Below are 22566 nucleotides of genomic sequence, written 5' to 3' on the forward strand. Positions count from 1 at the left end.
GGAAGTGTTTCTCTTACAGGATCTACAGTCCCAAACGAGTTCCAGAAGACAACATGAACATCTCATCGTCTGATCTTTCTGTTGACTGTGTCTTCTGACTTCCCGAGTGGATTTGAAGGCAAGCATGCTTTAAGAATGGAATTAATTCATAACGTTACACTTTAATTACAGGTAAGGTCCTCTCTCTTCTTTTCAGGCATAAATGTTTCTTGACAAGCACAATGTTTTATATTTCACAGAACAAATCTCATCTCTGTTACGACTTTCAATTTTAATTATGTAATTTTTTAAGTATTAAAATGTGTTTTATAGCAACATGTAATGTACTGTAAAGTTTTTCATTAATATAAAAATGCAAGTCCTATTATTGTACGTGACTGTTTTTTGCAAATTCATTATTTTCAAATAATCAGAAATAGTTTATTTTTTAAATATTTTAAACATAATACTGATCCAAAGTTTGGGGTCAGTTTTTTTCAGGTGTTTTTCTTTTCAAAAAAGTTCTGTTCATCAAGGTGGCATTTATTAAATGTAAAAAAAAAAAAAATGTTAAATTGTTAAATATTAACATTTTAAACAACTTTGTTTATTGTATGTAGTTTCAAATGAAATTATTACTCCAGTCATTATTGCTTTTATTACCATTACCAATAATAATATGAATAATAATAATTAATATTAAAGTAATTTTTGAGGAATAATATGACTAAAGACTGGAGCAATGAAGGTGAAAATTCTTCTTCAGCTTAAAACTCGTCATACTGTATTTTTGATTAAATAAATGCAGGATTGGTGAGCAGGAAAAGCTTATTTTAAACCTTTTATATATATAAGCATTATATTTGTAGATTGTTTAGAATTTATATAAAAAACATGTAGTTGAAGTCAGAATTATTAGCCCCTCCTTTGAATTTATTTTATTTATTTTTTTATTTTTCCTAAACTATGTTTAACCAAGCAAGGACATTTTCACAGTATGTCTGATAATATTTTTACTTCTAGAGAAAGTCTTATTTGTTTTATTTCGGCTAGAATGAAAGCAGTTTTTAATTTTTTAAACATCATTTTAGGGACAAATTTATTACCCGCTTTATGCAATTTGATAGTCTACAGAACAAACCGTCGTTATACAATCGTTATAACTTTATTTTATAAAATGAATCAGTTATTAGAAATGAGTTATTAAAACTATTATGTTTAGAAATGTGTTAAAAAAATCTTCTCTTCGTTAAACAGAAATTGTGTGTGTGGGGGGGATGAACAGTGGGGCTAATAAATCTGACTTCAACTGTAGGCTATATGTTTCAAGTACATTACTGGAGAATGTATTGCTTTTAGCATCTTGTTTCACTACAGGTTACACAAATGTTTTTTTTTCTATCCATATTTAGATTGTAAATGTGCGTCTCAACAAAAACTAAAGTTTCACCTAAACTGAATTTAATTATGTATTCACAGCCAATAACTAAATTATTTGCTTACAGTCAGGAGTTTAGTAACAGTTTTATGACCTTTCAATCATCTTTGTTTGTTTTATTTTCTTCTCCCAGTGTCAGATCAGAAAGGGGGATGGCTCGTGTGTCTCTGATTGAACCAGCGGTTGGCCTGTATGCTTTTGCCATGTTTATGTTCTACCCTCTGCTACAGCAGTATGTATATCGTCGGCTGTGGTTTGAATTGAGCGGCTTCATCTATACGTCTGAGAGTCTCTCTCACTGCTCCAGCAACCACAGCTACATCACCTTACACCAGGTGAGAGCTCACAACCTCCTCTTCACTTATGGGCATTCATAAAATATAATTTAAAGTTCAAACTGAGTTTAAATTCACATACAAAGAGATGAAGCGATTACACTTACTATACTTAACACATACACTTAATACACAAATACACTTTATTAAACATGTACACAAAGACATCACCTATATGCTATAAAGCTGTAGGTTAACCATGTTCATATGTAATAACTTATGTTTTTTTTACAACTTTAACTTTGTAACTGTCTACCTTTTGTAGCTGCTTTAAAACAAAAATTATTGTAAAAAGTGCTATAGAAATAAACTTGAATTGAATTTAAACACATCACTTGTGAATATTATTCATTTTCTTGTCGGCTTAGTCCCTTTATTAATCCAGGGTCGCCACAGCAGAATGAACCGCCAACTTATTCAGCTAGTTTTTACGCAGCGGATACCCTTTTAGCCACAACCCATCTCTGGGAAATGTGAATATTATGTTTAGATTAATTTAAAGTGTTGTTTTGTGTACCACAAAATGTACTGTCAATAAAGACACAGATAGAGGCAAACCAGGATAGTAAATTATATATATAAACTTAAATATTATTAACTTTTCATTGCACAGTATATAGTGCTCAGCATAATTGAGTACATTTCTTATAAAAATTAACAATTTTTCCATTTCTTAATCAACAAAGCCAATCATTTGTGGTGCTTTTTAAAAAATGTTTTATTAAACAGTTATATCCGTTAAATTAAGAGTGTGGTCAACTGAAATAAAGCTGAAATTTAAATTAAATTAATTAAACCTAAACAGTAATTTTCAAAAAAAATATATATACATAAATATTACACAAGCAAATGACAAAACTACTTAAAACTATATATAAAAACACAATTAGAGTATATAGAAAAGACACCAAAAAAAGTCTAAAGTATTATCTTCAAATCTTGTAAAAAATAATATTAATAATAATAATAATGAAAAGACAAATACAAAAGGAACAATAAACAATTGCTATGACTTATGATAATGTAGAAGCTAAATTAGAATAAAGTTTTAATTAATTTAGTTTTTATTGTAACATTCATAGACCAGACTGTTTGGTTTGTAGTGTCTTTAAAGTTTACCTTGATGTTCATACCTTATTAAAGGAGTTTCTAAAGAACCGGTTATACTGTATTAGGTAAAGCTGATCTCATGTCTCATGTTTCTGTTTGTAGTCCTTATGTACTGTACGTAAGAAAAGTGCTAATTATGCATCTGCTTGTCATCTGATACAAATTAATTGTCCTGTTTTCAGCAAAGCTTTACAACCATAATGTTCCCTACACTAATAGTGGCACCCATGGGAATTATGAGAAGGTTTTACAAAAATTCTTAATGTTTAACCTTTTGTTCAAAATGTTAATTATAAAACTGTGCTCTCCTGTAGAACAAACAGTTTTATCAAAAAACAAACATCTTTGTTAAATATATTACTGGCACTATTACTGGCGCTCCTACGAATTCATATCAGCAAAGAATTTTGAAGTATATTCCTGATGATATATTTTTATAGTCCACTTAAGAAACAGGAACGGGAAATGGTTTAATTATGACCTCCTGTTTCACAGAAATGTAAATGTGAGAAAACACAAAGGCCAAACTCTTCATAGCAATGGGACTAAAGAACATGCTATGATTTGCAGCAAAAGCTTGTTGAGCTTTACAAAATGAGACGTTGCTATAAGAAAATAGCAAAAACACAGGAAAAAAAATCCTTTTTCATCATTATATAGAAATTCCAGTCAACTGGAGGCGTTATGAATCAGCCTGAAAGATCTCTGCAAACTGCTGGAATGAAGGGTCTAAAATATTTCCAAGAATCACAGCTGGAGAATTGCAGACGTTAGTTGGGTCTTGGGATCAGAAAGTCTCCAAAATTACAATCGACCATCTCCTAGATCAGTGTTTCCCAATCCTGTTCCTGAAGGCACATCAACAGGACACATTTTTAACCTATTTCTAATCAAACACCTCTGATTCAACTCATCAGAGCATTAGTAGAGACTACAAAACCTGAAATGAATGGGTCAGATAAGGGAGACATCCAAAATGTGTACTGTTGGTGTGTCTCCGGGAACAGGGTTGGGAAACACTGACCTAGAATACCACAAATTGTTGGGTAGGGATTCAAAATAAAAATAAATAACTATAAAAACTACTCCCTTCCAAAAACAAACTTGAGCATGACGCATATTCGTTATTAATTTATTTTTAATTTGGTGTTGTTGTTATAGTTGACATTGAAATGCTCACTTTTGTATTTTTTTTATATATATTTAATTCAGAAAAGTGCCAGTCACAAAAGAAAACATGAATGTGTCTAGATGTTTGTTTGAATATATTTTACCTTGATAATGGCAGGCTGCAGTGTTAATGATAAATTACAATCATCCATCCATATCAGTGATTCATTAGTGAGCAGAAGGTCATTAAATGAGATGTTTTTGAAATAGTAAAAAGATTGTTTATTTGCAATAAAATGGGCAGTCGATGTCACCTTTAACATTTTGAGCAAAAGGTTAAACAGTAAAGAAATGTTTTGCCTTCTTTGCTGATATTTACCAAGGGTGCCATTATTAGGTTAGTGAACATGTTTTGTTTTATGTGACATTCACATTTAAACTGGAACTGTTTTGTCTTTTCTCCCTCAGGCTGTTCAGAAGGAGACGTCACTTTTTCTCCTCCACAGTGAACTTTGCTTCCTCATTCCCAGTCTCATATCTGCATTACTCCTGGTCTCATACAGTGATTACTGTGGCCGTAAAGTTGCCATTGTTCCTCCTCTGGTGGGTGAAGCTCTGCACGCCCTGAGCTATGTCTTGGTCAGTAGATTTTCCTTTAGCCTCAATTACCTGCTCGCTTCCTCCTTCATGTCAGGCCTGATGGGCGGACCTCCCACTTTGATTGGCGGATGTTTTGCATATGTCGCTGACCTCTGTGGGGAAGATCTAGAAGGTCAGAAGACAGTCCGAATGGCTCGGCTGGACATGATTTTAGGTGTTTTGACTGGCTTAGCCTCTCTCTGCACTGGATTCTTCATTAAAGCCGCTGGTTTCACCTGGCCCTTCCTCACGGCTGTCTTTCTGCATTTGATAAACCTGCTGTATGTGTTGGTGGTCCTGAAGGAGTCCTTGGTTCTTCCGAATTCGGCTGTTTCTACATCAAGCCCTTCAGCTTCTGAAGCTCCTCGACTGCGGCAGACTCAGGCTCTTACCACTCGACTGCAGGGTGTCTATTTGCTGTTTGCAGCCTCCAACCGGAGAAGGAACGTAGTGCTGTTGCTTATGCTGGCTGCTTTTGCCTTTTTCAAGGTAATTATGACAATTCTCATTTTATTAACAAGTTTTATTAGTTAGAGAGACATGTGTAGGGTGACCAGATTTCCCAGGGTGAAATAAGAGATGGACTGATAGATTATAAGTGAAATAAGTGTAATGATGCATCATCATCATCATTCATTGTTGGTGGTGTTTTTATTTTTTTATTCTGTACTTGTTTTTCAAGATAATAGTCATCATCAAATAATCTTATTTAATTATCTCAATAATAATTGTATAATCTTAATCTTAATAATAACCAAATAATCTTAATTTTATCTTATTTAAATTAATCTTTTCATTTTATGTGATGCATTCAGTATCAAGAAAATACATGTAATAGATGCAGACAAACATGGACATTAAATATTTACCATACAATTATGTTTATACTTTGGGTTGGTGTTGAACTATAAATATTAAAGAAGTGGCTGGCTGGATGGCATAAAAACCTATTCAAAAATACTGTGCAATAAATGAGGCATCACTCAGAAGTCCAACATATTATGAATATGTAATGTAGTACATTTATTTAGCAAGATGTTCTGCTCTGAATTGAATGCTTTCTTTATTGGGCACAATGTTAAACAAATATATATATAAATATACATACATATATACATACATATATATATATATATATATATATATATATATATATATATATATATATATATATATATATATATATATATATATATATATAAGCATACACTACCTCAAAAGCTTGAGGTCAGTGAAATTTTTAAGTGTTTTAAAATAAGCTTATCTTGCTCACCAGGCTGCATTTATTTAATCAAAAATACAGTACAAATTGTAAAATTGTGAAATGTTATTGCATTTTAAAATAAATGTTTAAAAGTCATTTATAATTTAATTTAATCATTTATTCCAGTGATTTTAATGATGAATTTTCAGCTTAATTACTCCAGTCTTCAGTCACATGATCTATCAGAAATCACTCTAATATTAATTAATAATAATATTATTATGAATATTATTATTATTATTAATGTAATAGTAATAAAAGCAATAATGACTGGAGTAATAATTTCATTTGAAACTACGTACAATAAGTAATAAATAAATATTTGATAAATAAGTATTTAACAATTTAACTTATTTTTTTACATTTAATAAATGCTGCCATAAAGAACAGAACAATTTTCTTTAAATTATCAAATAAAATTAATAATAATAATAATAAAACACCCCAAACTTTTGACTGGTAGGGAACATACTGTGTATGTATGAATGTATAAAGAAACAACATAATACTGAAATATAGTCGCTCAGTCAGCGTTTCAACTGTGACAAGACAAAAACGGTGGCAAGATGGAAATAAAAAATAAAGGTCATTGTGGCTTTTTATTTTATTATCAATATTAAAATGTTTATGTTCTCATATAAACTTTCTATTTTAATTGGAAAAAAGCCAGAACTTTTAGCAGAATTTTCTTTTGCACTTGCCAAGTTTAGATCTAAGTTTACATTTCGCACTTCTGATTTTTTTTTGTTAGTTTCTTTTTTTTACAAAATTCCAACTAGGTCTGGGCGATTTGGCCCAAAATCAAAATCTTGATGAATTGAAAATTTTAACTTGATTACAATTAATAAACGACTATTTTATTTATTTATTATTTATTTATTTTTTTGGCCCTTATAGTTTACTGACAAGGGCGTCACGGTGGTGCAGTGGGTAGCACGTTCGTCTCATGGCATTTCTGTGTGGAGTTTGCATGTTCTCCCCATGTTTGCATGGGTTTCCTCTGGATGTCCCGGTTTACCCCACAAGTCCAAAGACATGTGGTATAGGTGAATTGAATAAGCTACATTAGCCGCAGTGTATATGTGTTAAAGAGTGGGTATGGGTTTTTCCCAGTGTTGTAACGCCTGTTTCACACCGCAAGCGTCAGCGGCGCGTGAGCAGAGCGTGAGCAGCGCGTATGTCGAGCAGTAGCAGCACGCAGGCGTTTGCCTTTCACACCAGCTGCGTCTGCAGCGCGCAGTTCTTCGGCAGCTGCTGCTGAGATCAACCTATCTCTGTCTATTCTATCTAGTTACCCATGTCTCTCTATATACAAATACACTTTTTAAACTTTTCATCTGCACCAAGGCCCCACCTATGCTGTTTCGTTAACCTGCAAATATTTATTTTACAAATTTTATAGATCAAATAGTACTGTATGCTTCTAAAGCTAACTTATATGAGAAGTGTCTACAGTCAGAAGACAATCACCTGTGATATCATGTCATTTGTTTTTTGATTATCAGGTTGCTGTAGACCTAGTTATAATCATATTTATACAATATAGTTATAATGATATTTATACATGATCAAACTAGTGTTAATTTCTCCGCTTCAGTGATGTCCAGCGGCAGAATAACAGCTCGTTAATTCATGCTCGTGCAGATTATGAGACGGACAAAAGTAATTAATGCATGCCATTCTTTTACTTATTTTCGTGTTGTCAGATTCAGAGTGCAATTTGTGCAAACAGCTCCCGGTAACGTTAGGAATAACTCGAGTGAACATAAACAAAGCCGATTAAAACTTTCTTCCTCTGCTCCGCTGCACAGATAGCGAGCTCACATCATCCAGCATGCGTGTCGAACTTCACTACCCACAATACACTTCGCTATGGACTACAATTCCCGTAAATATTCTATTTCCCCTCTCCTACAACACTAGTGTGCAACTGATACTAAAATTGTTTTACATTTGGTTTTGTAGTTCGGACCTAAATAAATGTTTGTTGCCGTTTTAAATCGTTTTAAGTGAATTTGAATGACTATATATATAAACCATTTGACATTATTAACGCATTTATTGGGTAAAATTGCTACTTTTTACTGTCATTCAATGTGTTTTGGTCGTTGTCAATGCACTGTCACTTTAATTGAGCGTGAGCAGCGCGTCAAAAATAGACCCAGCGCCGAAACTATCGCTGCACTGCTGCTTCGGCGACGCTCACGCCTCGCTCTGACGCGCTGCTGCTGCGTGCGGTATGAAAGCTCTAATCTGTTAACATGGACGCCGAAAACACACGCGCTGCTCACGCTCTGCTCACGCGCCGCTGACGCTTGCGGTGTGAAACAGGCTTTAGGTTGCGGCTGGAAGGGCATCTGCTGCGTAAAAAATATGAATGAATGAGTTCACGGACAAGTTTTGTACAGTAAATATGCTCACATATTGCAAGTGATTAAAGGGAGCATTGCTTGATTTTAAAATCTACTATCTATGATTATTTATTGAACATCAACGTTGAACAAATGAAATTAAAACACACATTGCCTAAAACGCAGCTCTACACGCCACACACCCTCATTACTTATCACATGTTGTTGTTACATGTAGTTACATTTTTTGAGAGGTGCATGCGAAGGCTGTACGTGTTCTCCTGGCAGAATTATAAAATCAGAAAAATATAATAAGTATAAATCAGCCTTAACAGAGGGGTCTCATGACTCCACACATGGTAGGGAATATGTCTGAAAAAATTTACCTGGAAAAATTAGTCGATTAAAGTTTCTGAATGTCAATTTCGATTACTTCTCAATTAATCGCCCAGCCCTGTGTCCAACTTTCTTTATCACAATTTCATGTTAATGTCTTCGGTTACACTTTATTTTAAGGTGTCCTTGTAAACACATATAGTTACACTGTAACTATTTATGTAACTACTGAATAATATTTATTAATTACATGTACTTATAGGGTTAGAATGTGGGTTGGGTTTGGCATTAGATATATGTAATTAATTGTACATAATTATTTACTATGGTAAGTACATGGAACATGCAATAAATACAATACAATACACAATACAATACAATACACAATACAATAAACACCTTAAAATAAAGTGCTCCATATTTCGCAATTCTTAGATATTCTGATCATTCTAATGAAAGTAAGTCTGAAGGTCATTAAAGTCACAATTACCCTTTTATTATTTTCACTTAGACAATATATTTATTAATTTAAGCATTTTTCCTCTCCCAGTTAGCCCTGCAGGGTGGCTGGTCGATCTTCATCTTATATGAGCTGAATACTCCTCTGTGCTGGAGTGAGGTGTTTGTGGGTTATGGCTCGGCTCTTTCCACTGCCATCTATCTGGTGAGTTTTGCTGGTGTGGCGCTGCTGTCCCGATGTCTGCCTGACGCCTACATCATCCTGCTGGGCCTGATGTCTGTGGCAGCCGGCCTCATCATGGCTGCCTTCGCAAAGACCACCCTGCTTATGTTCCTGGGTAAGACCGAGTTTGGAGGTCCTAATGGATGGATGGATGGGTGTACTATTTTCAGGTGAAACAATAGTGAATGTTTTATTCATTGCAGTGCGGTTGCCATTGCTGCTGTCCATCATGCCCACTCCTGTCTTACGGTCCATGATGTCCAAAATAGTGTCTGGATCCGAGCAAGGTAAGAATCCCAATGAAATATAATAAAATTGGTTTTTAAGGCAACACACTGCAGGTGATTATGGTTTTTAAAAATTGTAAAATTGCAGACATTTATGTATTACAATACTGTATTAATTTGTAAAACAATTCATTTGTATTACAATCACACTTGGGCTTATCTCACCGCCGTCTTTCTGCATTTGATATACCTGCTGTGTGTGTTGGGGGTCCTGAAGGAGTCATTGGTTCTTCCGAATTCTGCTGTTTCTACCTCAAGCTCTTCAGCTTCTGAAGCCCCACAAATGATTAAATGCATGACATTTATGTATTACAATACTGTATTAATTAGTTTTACAATATTTTAGAATATTTGCAGAATATTTGCATATTATAAAATATGCTAGTGATGTGTTGTTTAAATAAATATGTCCTAATTAATTTTTATACAGTTGTAGCACAAAAATCTAAATATTGAATGAGGTCAGGTGCAAAGATATTTTTAATTTTAATTTTCTTTGACATATTAGAATCATTTTTTTTATAAAGGGGATTTTAGGTAGCTCTTTGTCAAAATGTAAAAACCCAGAATAAAATGTTTTCACATTTGTTTTGTAGAGTACAATTTAGTATATAATCAGGCAACATTTATAAAATTTATGCAACAGTTCTATCTGGTTCCCGAATGTGATTGGCTGATAGCCATCCAATATTCCTGTAATTACAGCACTCGTACAGCCTCCTCACCCTTGTGTATTACTCCGCCCACTTAGAGTGACAGCAGATCAATAAAGTCACTACAGATTGACAAATATTGTAGCTGTTGGACAACATAATGCACTTTTGAAGCTTTTTTTAAGCAATAATGTAGTTGTTTAGATTTAGGATATGCAGTTTATTTATAAGGATACTGCCTATTTTAAATATTTATATTTTTAGAGATATGTCAGCATCCATCAGCCTGTCATACTGAGCAGAGCAAAGACGGTTGACATTGTCCATCCACAAGATGGCAACAGAGACCGCATAATAAGGCCTTAGAGGAGAAAAACTCAGCCTAAATTTTAACTACAGCTGATCAATTCATTATTAAACTGGTGAAGGACTTTCTAAGTCGATTTCACTCTTTTGTATGTTGTATTGCTGTATTTATACCATAGTAATTGTAGTGTATCGAGTGTGAGATGGGAATCGCATATCAGGAATGTATGTATTTTGTGAAAGTCACTCTTTGTATTACCCTGAGTTATTTTTTGGTTGGACATCTGTTTGTTTCTAATGAGTCTCCTGTTTTCGTTACTGCAGACTAGTTCAGTAAACAGAAAGAAAGAAGAAATGCCCGCATGTGTTTAGCATTTTTTATTAGCGCAGTTCTGTTTGGTTTTCGTTTTTTTTTTTTTTGGGGGGGGGGGGGGTAATTATTGTGATCAGCCAATTGCAACAGAGAAATACTGGGAAATCTTTGTAGACATCCCATATGCCGATATACAGCCATATGACACTGCTACTCATGTGATACTGCTCATATCTCTAAAAACATATTAAGAACACAGACATGAGTAAAACTGTAAAGTTGCTGTATGTAAATGTTGCTGTAGTAGAGATTTATGGTGTAAGAGGAGAAAAAAAATCATTTTTAGAGAACAACCTTTTAAAATATGCATTGTAATTAAAATCTACAGACATAAACTGATAAAATAAGAGAAAATAAACATTTGTTTTCTTTAGATTAGACAAAAAGAAATTTGTCATTAAAAAGACAGAATTTGACAGGTACATGACAATAACTGTTTTTGTCAACAGCGTCTCACTTATACTAAATTGAATTAATTTTGTTTTTTATTATTTTGCATAACATTCCTTAGTGTTTCCCAATCCTGTTCCTGAAGGCACACCAACAGTACACATTTTCAACCTCTTCCTAATCAAACACACCTGAATCAACTTATTAGAAAATAAGAAGAGACTCCAAAACCTGAAATAAATGGGTCAGATAAGGGGGACATCAAAAATATGTACTGTCGGTGTTTCTCCAGGAACAAGGTTGGGAAACACTGACCTAACGAACAAAGCAAGCCATTTAAAAAAAGTGCAGCATTCCCAATTCAGATGAATTATTGATGGCTGTGTAAAATTGTTTCTTGTGGCTGTGTGTTTGTGTACAGGTGCCATGTTTGCGTGCGTAGCCTTTGTGGAGATGTTGAGTGTTGGAGTTTCATTTACGGTGTTCAACAGTATCTATGCAGCAACACTCTCCTGGTTTTCTGGGTTCAGTTTCTTGTTGGCTGCAGGACTCACTGTTATTCCATCTGCCCTTATATGGTGAGCATCCCGCATCTGTATTTATTGCTGAACTGGAACCATCTTCATTGTGAAAACCAGTTTTATATAGTATATTAAAAATTGTATTAGACAGCTCTCAGGAATACTTCATTCTGATATTCTAAGGTATGTTATCCCCAGATAAAAATGTATTAAAGTAATAACACAAGTTTAGCTGGGTGCACTGAAAAAATAGAGGTTTTGTCTTGTTTATAGTACAAATATATTTAAAAATTAGTTTTAAGTTTTAATGTGAGTATTAGGTATGTTTTTTCAATAAAACAAGCAAAACAATCTGCCAGTGGGGTAAAGAAAATGCACTTTTTTAGATTCTTTCCCCACTGGTAGATTATTTAGGTTGTTTTAATGATTTTTAATTAAACACTTAATGTTGACACTTATTTTTGCAGTGTACTACACATCATCTTTACCATTGGTCAATATACAGTATATTTGTATACATAAACCCTTAACTGTCACTTTGCTGTTTTGACTGTTTGGCACCTCTAGTGATTGAATAATAAAAAGTAGGTTAGTGTAGGCTGCACCCAGCTGTTTTATTTTAGAGCTAGTAAAGCGTTACTCAATTTCTGTGCAATAAGCAGAACAATGCACAGCCAGTCAGTCTTTATTCTTATACAGTAGCACACTCTTATAGTACTTTAATCTATGAGAACAACCATATGGATGTACATTATCCCTTACATAGCAGCCAGATCCTTTGTTTTTTTTTAGTAATACAGTTCCATATGCCGCTGTTTGTCTGAAAAGAAAAGTAGAAATCTGAATTTTTAAATATTTTTACATAGATCTTGTCATATAATGGCAGGTCATACAGAACATAAAGAAAAGGATGTTAAGTACCTCACTGCATTTCACTGTCACACTCCCCTTTGAAGTGTGACTGATTTCTTTGAAGATGTACAGTCTAGGCCAAAAGGCAATTAATGATGTGAATGTGAACATTTTTATTGCTTGAATGATCTATTGAAGGAAAATAAATCTTTACTTAATTTTGCTGAAAGAGTATCACAGTAAAAAGTGGCAAAGGAATTTATTTTATTCCAATCTCAAATATTTTTGATTCTGTCCATCTATTTAAATGTCTATTTACCCAAAATACTGACTCTTAAAAATGGTCATAAAGAGAGAAATTAAAATCCATATGAACTGAAAATTTCAGGCTTCTGAAAAGACACAGTTGCTGTTTAAGAGTAAGCTGTTAAATTATATAAGCAATTTGAAATGTTTAATACTGTAATTCTCGTCTTTTAGTGTTATACTTTGTCTCCGTCTGGATGTGTATGAGGAATCCATCAAACTGACAGAGAGCATGGAAAACCACACAGAAATCTTGGAGATACCACAATAATATGGACACTAGAAGAACATTTCCTCTAACTTTCTTGCATGACAACAGTGCCCTCTGGTGGGAAGTTAGAAAACTGAGTTCATTGATGATTTACAAAATGCAATTCAAAGGTTCTACTGGCACTTTGAGAATAAAACAAATACTGTATCTTTTAACCCTTGTCTTGAGTTTAACAAATCTCCAAGGACCACAAATTTGTCTTTTTTTAGTTACTGAAGAAACTAAACAGCCTCAATTTCCCCAAGGGTGCACAAATTAACAGTAATTTATTTAGTTTGTTTTTGAGTGAACTAACTTAAAATTAGGAACTCTGATCCGAGTGTTGACACTTTTTGTTTTCTTTTTTGGGGCCTACATGAATGCTACTTCACAGTTTGCTAAAGAACAGATTAATAACACTGTCCTTCTTTTTTGTGAAAAAGACCAAAAATATTTTGTACAAAAATGTGTTTATTTTTATTTATCATTTGTTTCATGTAATAGTATGCATGCTTACAAGAGGATATGAAATTTTGCATTTGGATTTTTACGTTACACATTAGTATATTTCTGAATTGTAATATTGGTAATGTATTTTTTAAATAAAGCCATTTGTAAACCTTAAGATTACGCTCTTTCCTTTCATAAACAAGTAAAAAGTCTCCTTCAACATAAAAAATATGTAAAACATGGCACATTTGTAAGTACATATTACAAGTTGTAAGTAAATGGATAGCATATGTATGTAAAGAATATTCAGCATTTATTTCCTTATGAAGTGATTCATGATGTCAATGGGCAGTGGGAAGACGATGGTGGAGTTCTTTTCGGCTGCAATGGTGTTGAGGGTTTGGAGGTATCTGAGCTGAAGTGCAGATGGAGACTCTGCGATCACCAGAGATGCCTCCTTTAGAGCCCTGGACGCATTCATCTCTCCCTCCGCTGCAATGACCTGCATCATCACAAACCATTATTGTGTGGCATGAAGACACAGTCAATGTCCATAGATGTCATATGGGCAAGTAGAACATAAATGAAAGATGTGTCTTTTTTTAAGTTAAAATAAGTTATAAAACTTGTAATACTGACCTTTGCTCTGGCCTCACGAGCTGCCTCCGCCTCAGCTGCCATTGCTCTCTGCAGCTGCTGTGGCAGTTTAACATCTTTAATCTCCACTCGCTCCACTTTGATGCCCCATGAATCTGTGGCCTCATCTAGAGTTGTCTACAGCAGGAAGGAGTAATATTAAGAAAACTTCAGGTTCTTGAAAACAGACCTGCATTTAGATCATGCATGCACAACTCAGGAGACCATTATTTAATTTTCCACACTCACCTGCATACTATGGGAGATGCCTTCTCTGTCAGAAAGGACCTCAGCAAGGTTCTTGGTGCCCAGGACATTTCTCAGGGTGGTCTGGGCCAGTAGGCGGGTTGAGTAATCTGCATTGGAGACATTTGCCACTGAGGCAACTGGGTCATTTACTCTGAAGTACACAACACCATCCACTGAGACTGTCACTGAGTCTTTGGTCAAGATCTAATGGGAAGCAAAAAATGTGGCATTTTAGCATCTAAACATACTGATCATTAAGGTATACAACAGCTGACTGACAATCTGTGCATCTGAGGAAAGGTTTTTGGTGGCTTTCTATTATGCCATAGAATCATTCACTTAAAGGTTCGTTGAGTTATTGAGGAAAGAACAATAAGTGATTGATTGCATTCACAAATCATATAGGCATCCCTATTTTTGCATACTCTTTTATGAGAGTAGTTGGGCCAAATTTTTACATACTATTTTAGGCTATTTGTACTAGCTTGTAAATAAAGTGGTTATTAAATCCAATGCCTATGCTATTTTTATTAATTTATTTTATTGTTAAACTTCGAGAAATTACTTAATCATAAAGTTCTCACAAATATGGACTTTGGAATGGTATTAGCATACTATTGTTTAGTCATACTTGATATTTTATATGTGCTCTCAAACAAAGTAATAATTTGTAAGTCCTCACTTCTTTTTCATCTCAGTTTCATTCATTCTTTAGAAACTGAACAGGTGATGACTCTATTGAGTCATTTCACAAAACTTAAATAGCATAGGCTCTCACTATCCTCCATCAAATATAAATATAAACAAATAGAGTAGTAGGCTATAAAATAATTCAAATTCGGCCTTAAATTTCAAATCAAGCGTTTTCCTAAAAAGTGATTCATTGAATCGTTCACGAATACGATTCGTTTGCTAACACTGATTCACTATGTCTGGAAACGTTTTTTGAGCATTTTCCGTTTTAGCCTTGTAGCCTTGTGCTACTGGTTGGCAAAGCGATACACAGATCGAGTAATCGTCGATTAAGTTTGTTAAAAGTCAGTTTATGAATAATAACCTCTTGATTATTGCGTATTTGCATGTTACCTCTTGGGGAGGGATGTCAAAAGACACAGTTCTCAGATCCACTTTGATGAAAGAGTCCGTGCAGGGGATAATGAAGAAGATTCCTAAACACAGACAGCAGGTAACATGTTTAATTATAATTGTTAATATTTTAACTGTGCTATACAGATTCGTCATTTTCCTAAACGGACCCCTACAGGAGTTTGAAATTGCAGGCCACATTCTCAAGATCTTTGGCAAATATTGATTTAGACAAAAGCTGGTGTCACTTCTGTATTTGTTTGTTCAGCTTTGGCTTATCGAATGTAAGATCTATGAAAGTCTTGCAGTGTATTTTTGTTTGTTTGTTCAGGTGTTCTTGTTTACCTGGTCCTTTGGCTTTGCGTGCTGTTATGCGGCCCAGCCTAAATATGACAGCACGTTCATACTCTTTCACAATCTATAAGAAAGCAATGAAAAACATCAAATGGGTTATAAAACAGTTCAACACCAGATGGTGTAAAATATTCAGGCATGAGATATAACTTTCTATTATTGCAAGACAAAATGAAACAAGAAGGCCTTATAATTATACCCAAATAAATAAAAAATAAAAAATATTGATTTAAGTATATATTTTTAATAAATGTGTTTTATTTTTAAGCAAGTTGGGGGCTGCTGATACTAGATACAAAAGTCATATTAACTAAAAATTAAGTAAATCTATGAAAAAAACTTAAAAATATTTCTAAAATTTATAATAGTATCACTTATAGTAAAATAGGCCTGGTCTTAGTAAGTTTATTGTTGAATATTTTTCAATATGGTTTTTGTTTTGTTTATTTTACTGTGGCTCATACCTTTATGCTTATGAAAATGCTGATTGGAAATACAAGGATGCTGAAAAATGCTGATATAATAACAAGGATCCACCCACAGCAGCCCAGACTCCCATCATTTTCACCTGTGACCACAGAGAAGAGTGTGATTCTTAACAGAGCATGCCGTTTAAAATGAGGACAAAGATGTCTCAAACAACAACTTTTCTTGCTTAACTTTAGGATGACAAAAAAAAAAAGAATTGAAGCATGAAGGCCTGTTACCACAGTTTATATAAGATAGTAAACATAGTTCTAAAAAAGCATAAGTATAAAAGACTAGTAGCAACTAATCCAATATTGTTTTAATACTTTCAGAACTTCTTTTCCCACTGATAAATAATGATGAAAAAAAACATTGACAGGCAACTAGTCAATCTATCTACTCCAGCATTACAAAACTCAAGCGCACTTATTATTATTAGAGTGATATTTTTAGTTCCTGCAGATGCTAATATACATATTATAGTTCTTGTTTTTGTAACGAATTGGCCTTAAAATGATAGTTTACTCAAAAATAAAATGTACTTTTTATTTAGCGTCAGTCCATCCAAGGTGTAGGCTAACTAGGCTAACTTTTTCTTCTTCTATGGAAGAACAATTAAAAAAAACTCTGGACCACAGTGATTAAAAAAGTGCAAGTTGATGTTTTTAGGGCTTCAAAAAACTACACAGGTAAAACAAAACAAAATAAATATCTGTGACTACTGAAGATACAATGAGATCTAATGAAGCGAAATGATTGCTCTGTGCAAGAAACTGAACACTATTTAAAATATTGTTACCTTTAAATCACATCCTCAGGCAGATAATCTGGATTATTGACCTGTTTGTCTACATTTGGATCGAAATTTAAGAAGGAGTTTGTGGCTTTAGTCAGCACAGATTCTGATGTTACTCAACATACTCAATGAAAATTCATTTTCAGGCATGCCTGATTTTATTCTGCTTGAAATGAGTCTATGTACCAGTGTACATGACAATCCTATAATGCTGCCTCATTCAGCTCTTAGCATTGACTAAACCAAGGAAACATTTACAACTTTTGCTGAAAAAATGATGATCAGGGTAAGAAATGTATACTTAAAAAATGACGTTTGCAGTTTGTTGAAACTACTTATTTAAAATAAGCTGAAACAACACAATTCTTTAGGTTTTTAGAAAAGACAACTGAATTAGTCATGTTCAATCCATTTAAATTTGTAAAAACTCAGTTAATTAAGTTTTTTCTTGTCCCAACACTAATCAACCATATTTTAGTGTAAAAAAAAAAAGACAAACACAGAAATCTTAAATCTAGTGTAGAGGTGCACAATTAATTGAAAAAAAGATCACGATCCTGATTTAACCCCCTACACGATCTTAACCCAGCATTTCTACGATTCTGCCAATCATATTTTCAAGTTAAGGAGAGAAGCAAAGGCGACTGCACAAGTCTTTTCATTGTTTCACACACATTGCTCAGCGACATGGACACTTCCAAATGATGTTAAAAGAGTCACATTCTGTATTTATAAGGTATAATTCACCCCAAAATGTCATTTTTGTTATTTAAATAATATCGCATTTTAGAGTTATGACTGCGACAAACAATTGATATTTTTTTTCTTTAATAGCAAAAACATGGTTGTGCATGAAAATAAATGCTTACAGTGTCAGTATAACTACTCTAGCCTGTAAAATGTTGATTTTACCAGTGAAGTAAATGGTCTAATAATGTTCTCAATGACAGATTGCAAGCATAGGCCTATATTTTAAACATAATTCAACATCAGAATTATTAAAAGAAACCAGTAGACCTACACATAATATTAATTTTGTTGTTTTACCATATGTTTTGAGAAAAAACAATAATCTCATCTCAGCTTTATTTTACATCTACAGAAACGTGAGAGAATCGTGATCTTTATTTTAAGCAAAAAATCGCGATTCTCCTTTTAGCCAGAATCGTGCAGCTCTAATCAAGTGTTGAAATAAAAAAAGGTTTCAGTGGTTTACATAAAAAAATATGAAGATGAATGTTTATTTTACATGCTTAAGACATAAAACAGTTGGTTTCCACATTATCACATGGTGATCTATTCAAACAATTTCGTTACATTACAGTGTGATTACATAAACTCTTCTTTAAAAGAACCATTTCCCAAAGAATAGTTTTTATTGAGTTTTTTGCCGAGGCTATGGATTACAGATAATAAGATCGTAAATAAAGTAAAATTTCCTGCACAGATTGATAATTTCATAAGATCTCAATGTATTGTTAGGAATCCCACAAATAATTTAGTTTGTATGTGTTTTTGTCTCTCAAAGTGCTGGTTGCATTTTATGCAGTTTATTATAGTTTCAACTTAAAATTTCAACAACAAAAAAATATAGTCATCTGCGTTTTGTATGGCCTGAGGTCGAGTAAACTAATAGCAATTATGTATTGTTCTCTTTAACAGTTGTAAAGCTTCAAATTATCGTTTTATGCTAATGATTTTGTTTGCAGAGATTCTAAATTTCCAGAAACGTGTACATTATACTGTCAATCATCTGTAAAGCACATCTTATCTTTTCCCCTTAACCCAGAATAGAAGCACTTTGCAATAAAACATTCAATACCACCCCGGCCCTCACCGGATCAATAGTTTTTCAGATAAATTTCATCAGGGAGACCCTTTTTGTCATAAATCAGCTCAGGGTTGTCCTTTATCAGTGGGTGGATAAATACTGGTTCACAGACCCTCCTAGTTACAAACCATTTATGTAAGTGGTATGGATAAGGCTACAGTTTTTCCACACACACCAAGCACTTTGCAGTTGGCAAAGCAGCAATACAATAAGTGTAATACAGCTTTAATTAAATAACATTTTTAATTGTAATTTATTTATTTTTTATTTTTTACAAATACATATAATTTCATTATAATTAAATTTGTTAAATAATATATATATATATATATATATATATATATATATATATATATATATATATATATATATATATATATATATTAGGGATGTAACGGTATTGTAAATACCGTCATACCGCAATATTAATTTTTTTCAATATTACCGTAGTCGCATAACTCGGTAAAACTATAGGTCTTCTGAGAAAATTTGAAGCGAACGGGAGGTAGCAGAAACTACAATTTCCATCAGCCCAGGCTTGGCCATCATCCCTTGCGGTCTGCTGTCGCTACAGATCCAGTAATGCGGAAATGGAGTGTGCTGCTTGAAGCGGGGATGAAAAAGAGCTGTAAGTGATCGAACCTAAAGCGGGTGTTGTCGCCGCGCGCGTACTGAATAGCGGTGTTGTCGCTCGCGTTCTGATCAGCTGTGTTGTCGCGCGCGTACTGTAAAGCAGGGAGGGGGGGTTGAGCGCGCATACTCAAGAGAGGTGTTGTCGCGCGCCTACTGAAGGGCGGGACGGAGGGTGTGTCGCGTCGCGGGGGCACTTTTGATAATTTTGGAAGGGCATTTTCTATCCAAGACTAAAAAGGGCATGTTCACTGCACAGGTTGAGCCCTATGTGTGCACGTGCCTGCAAGTTGGGGAATACGACAAATAACAGTCATGGGGACTGCAGAAACACAGCACACTGTTCAGATTGATGCAGACATTGACTTGTACCGCAAAGAGACCTCTATCTCACTCATGGCTTGTCCTCTCAAGTGGGGGAAAGACAATGCACAACGTTACCCACTGCTGTCAACCTGGGCCAAGTCATATCTCTCTGTCCCAGAAACCTCAGTCCCAAGTGAGAGGGTTTTTTTCTGTTGCAGGGGACATTGTAAATGCCCAGAGATCCCAGCTTTTACCAGATTATATTTATATGATAATTTTCCTTAAAACCCATCTCTATCTAAGTGAGTGAGTGATTAAATGTTGAATGTGATGAGTTTTCAACAATACTAAATTGAAACTTTTATTTTTTTACATGGTTTAATAATTTTTTGTTATTAAAATTGAAGTTCCTGTTTCAAAGCTTACAGATAGATGACTAATTTGTATGTCATTGACACTTTTGGCACTTTTTTTGAGTATTTTCATAAGTTTTGTTTTTTCCTGTAAATGATTCAATAAACACCGTACCGTGACATTCATACCGAGGTATTACCGTACCGTGAAATTCTGATACCGTTACATCCCTAATATATATATATATATATATATATATATATATATATATATATATATATATTTTATTTATTTATTTTTTTTTTTTACCACGTTTTACATTCCTTTTTTAGTAGTTTGTATAACAAAAAATGTAATCTTGTCAATCACTTAATCATCATTTGACGACAGATTAAAGAACTCCATTTAAACTTCTGAACTCGTGTGGCCCAAAAATAAAAATAAATTGTCATTTTTAACATTATACTTTTTCCTTTATTCGTCAAATCATTTGTCAACAAGAAATGTTTAATACATTACATTTTAAATCGATTGTCGTTTAAACAATTTTTTTATTTAAATTTGAATAAATACAGGTCATTTGAGCATATTGTTTAATTTTTTTTACACACGCGCAGATATATAACACCGAATGACAATGGTAGAAAGGCCCTCCTTTACGACCTGTCTTATAAACATTTAAGATAAATATGAACACGTGTTTAGATCTTCCACAGTTTACTTATTAAGTTCATATGCAGTTCAGTAATTTAATTCATGGTAATGACTCCCTCTGTGATTGCTTATTGTGTAATAAAGTCAATCGCATTCCAAACATGTCGTCTTCTCAGAAAAGCATGAAAAAAAAACACCCTCTAACAAGTTTTCTATAATCTGCTGTGATGAATGAAATCAATCCCAAAACCACAATATTGATGTTGAACAGGAGTAGTTAAAAACAGGGCACAATTTGCCAACCCAACATCAACATACAGTAATATTACAAAACTCAGTACATGTAATGAAAATATTAAATCAGATCTTTGCTGTACCATCAAGCTGTCATGTTTTAAATATAGCCCTTTCATTTCTCCTCTTTACCTTCCCTATATTGCAACAGACTATTTGCATGCAACAGCTTTAACTTCTAACTTTAAAGCTCACATTTATAGTTTGTTCATGCTGATTTTATCTCACTAGAAATACTAAAACTATCACCAATAGCTTGTTTACACATACAATACAGACTCTATTTCTTTGTCTTTCCTTGTGTAATTTGTCAAACTACATGGTTAATAACTTGCTTTGCACACCAAACACATTCAACTTACATTAATAATATTGGTGATGATGGTTAAAGATCATAAGCTCAAGTTCTATAGTAGTTCTACTTAAGAGAATTACTATATTATATTCCCAACATATTAAAAGTCACAGTTGAGGGACAGAGAGAAAGAGTAAAGTCTTCTTACTAATTAGATTCTGTTTGCTCTGGGGTCCTCGCTCCATTTCAGATTCCATTTCCATGTAGTTGTGTTGCTACGGAAGCTTTGCAGAAGGCACTGTTGGCTTTATGGGTTGCCCAGAGATGTATTTGTACTGTCATAACACTTCCTGAAGGGTGTGTCTTTGTGTACAATGCAATTATAAAAATCATTTACAGAGCCTAATGGTCATATGACTCCCTGCACTACATAAAATCAATACCAAGCTGATGTCAATGTTAATGAAGCAGTTTGGATGAGTTGATTTCTCAGATGAATCCGCTGTTTTTATTTTTAAGATTTATTTTTCAGCAATCAAGCCAGTGTGCCTTTGTAAACATTTCCAACTGTTTTTAAAGCATTTCATTGTTGTTATATATATATATATATATATATATATATATATATATATATATATATATATATATATATTTATATATATATATATATATATATATATATATATATTTTTTTTTTTTTTTTTTTTTTTTGAGTTTTGAGTTTTGCATTTATAGATTAAATCAGTACATTACCCCTTCTCTACCATGTCATTGAAAGAGAAGGAAAAACAAAACAAAACAATATATACCTACACATATACACATACATATACACACAAACAAACGTTATAAAAGAAAAAAATATTTATTGCATTGTTTAACTATAAATTAAAACCAATAAAAGATTCAAATGACAAAAAATAAATCTGATGGGTAAATCAGGCAAATAAGTTTTATTTTTGCATTTTTTTATTTATTTAT

At 33.4% G+C, this 22566-nt stretch overlaps 3 protein-coding genes across 8 annotated transcripts in view; 2 read left to right on the forward strand and 1 right to left on the reverse strand.

The window, feature by feature from the left end:
* Positions 1-32: 32 nt before the first annotated feature.
* slc46a3 (solute carrier family 46 member 3) lies at positions 33-13847 on the forward strand. Of its 6 annotated transcripts, none has more exons than XM_087270645.1 (8): positions 33-171; positions 1551-1752; positions 4441-4575; positions 4667-5100; positions 9113-9359; positions 9448-9531; positions 11675-11831; positions 13107-13847. In XM_087270645.1, the coding sequence occupies exons 4-8, from the start codon at positions 4672-4674 to the stop codon at positions 13201-13203; spliced, it is 1014 nt and encodes a 337-aa protein (XP_087126771.1). In that variant the 5' UTR covers positions 33-171; positions 1551-1752; positions 4441-4575; positions 4667-4671; the 3' UTR covers positions 13204-13847. The 6 variants fall into 6 exon arrangements, with proteins under 6 accessions (XP_087126771.1, XP_087126773.1, XP_087126772.1 ...); XM_087270647.1 differs by having other exon boundaries at positions 1557-1752; XM_087270646.1 differs by having other exon boundaries at positions 33-118.
* Positions 13636-21884, reverse strand: stoml3b (stomatin (EPB72)-like 3b). Its single transcript, NM_001017825.3, is given in 7 exon segments — positions 13636-14134; positions 14272-14406; positions 14518-14721; positions 15604-15686; positions 15949-16021; positions 16422-16525; positions 21794-21884. Coding segments are annotated over 7 exon segments (843 nt in total). The 5' UTR covers positions 21849-21884; the 3' UTR covers positions 13636-13945.
* Positions 15414-22566, forward strand: part of vps36 (vacuolar protein sorting 36 homolog) — a 35881-nt gene continuing 28728 nt past the window's right edge. The window contains exon 1 of the mRNA XM_087268875.1: positions 15414-15703. The gene's annotated coding sequence lies outside the window, so the exon portion shown is untranslated. The remainder of the gene's footprint in view (positions 15704-22566) is intronic.

This window comes from Danio rerio, chromosome 10 (assembly GCF_052040795.2).
Source record: "Danio rerio strain M-AB ecotype USA chromosome 10, GRCz13ab, whole genome shotgun sequence".
Taxonomy (NCBI): domain Eukaryota; kingdom Metazoa; phylum Chordata; class Actinopteri; order Cypriniformes; family Danionidae; genus Danio; species Danio rerio.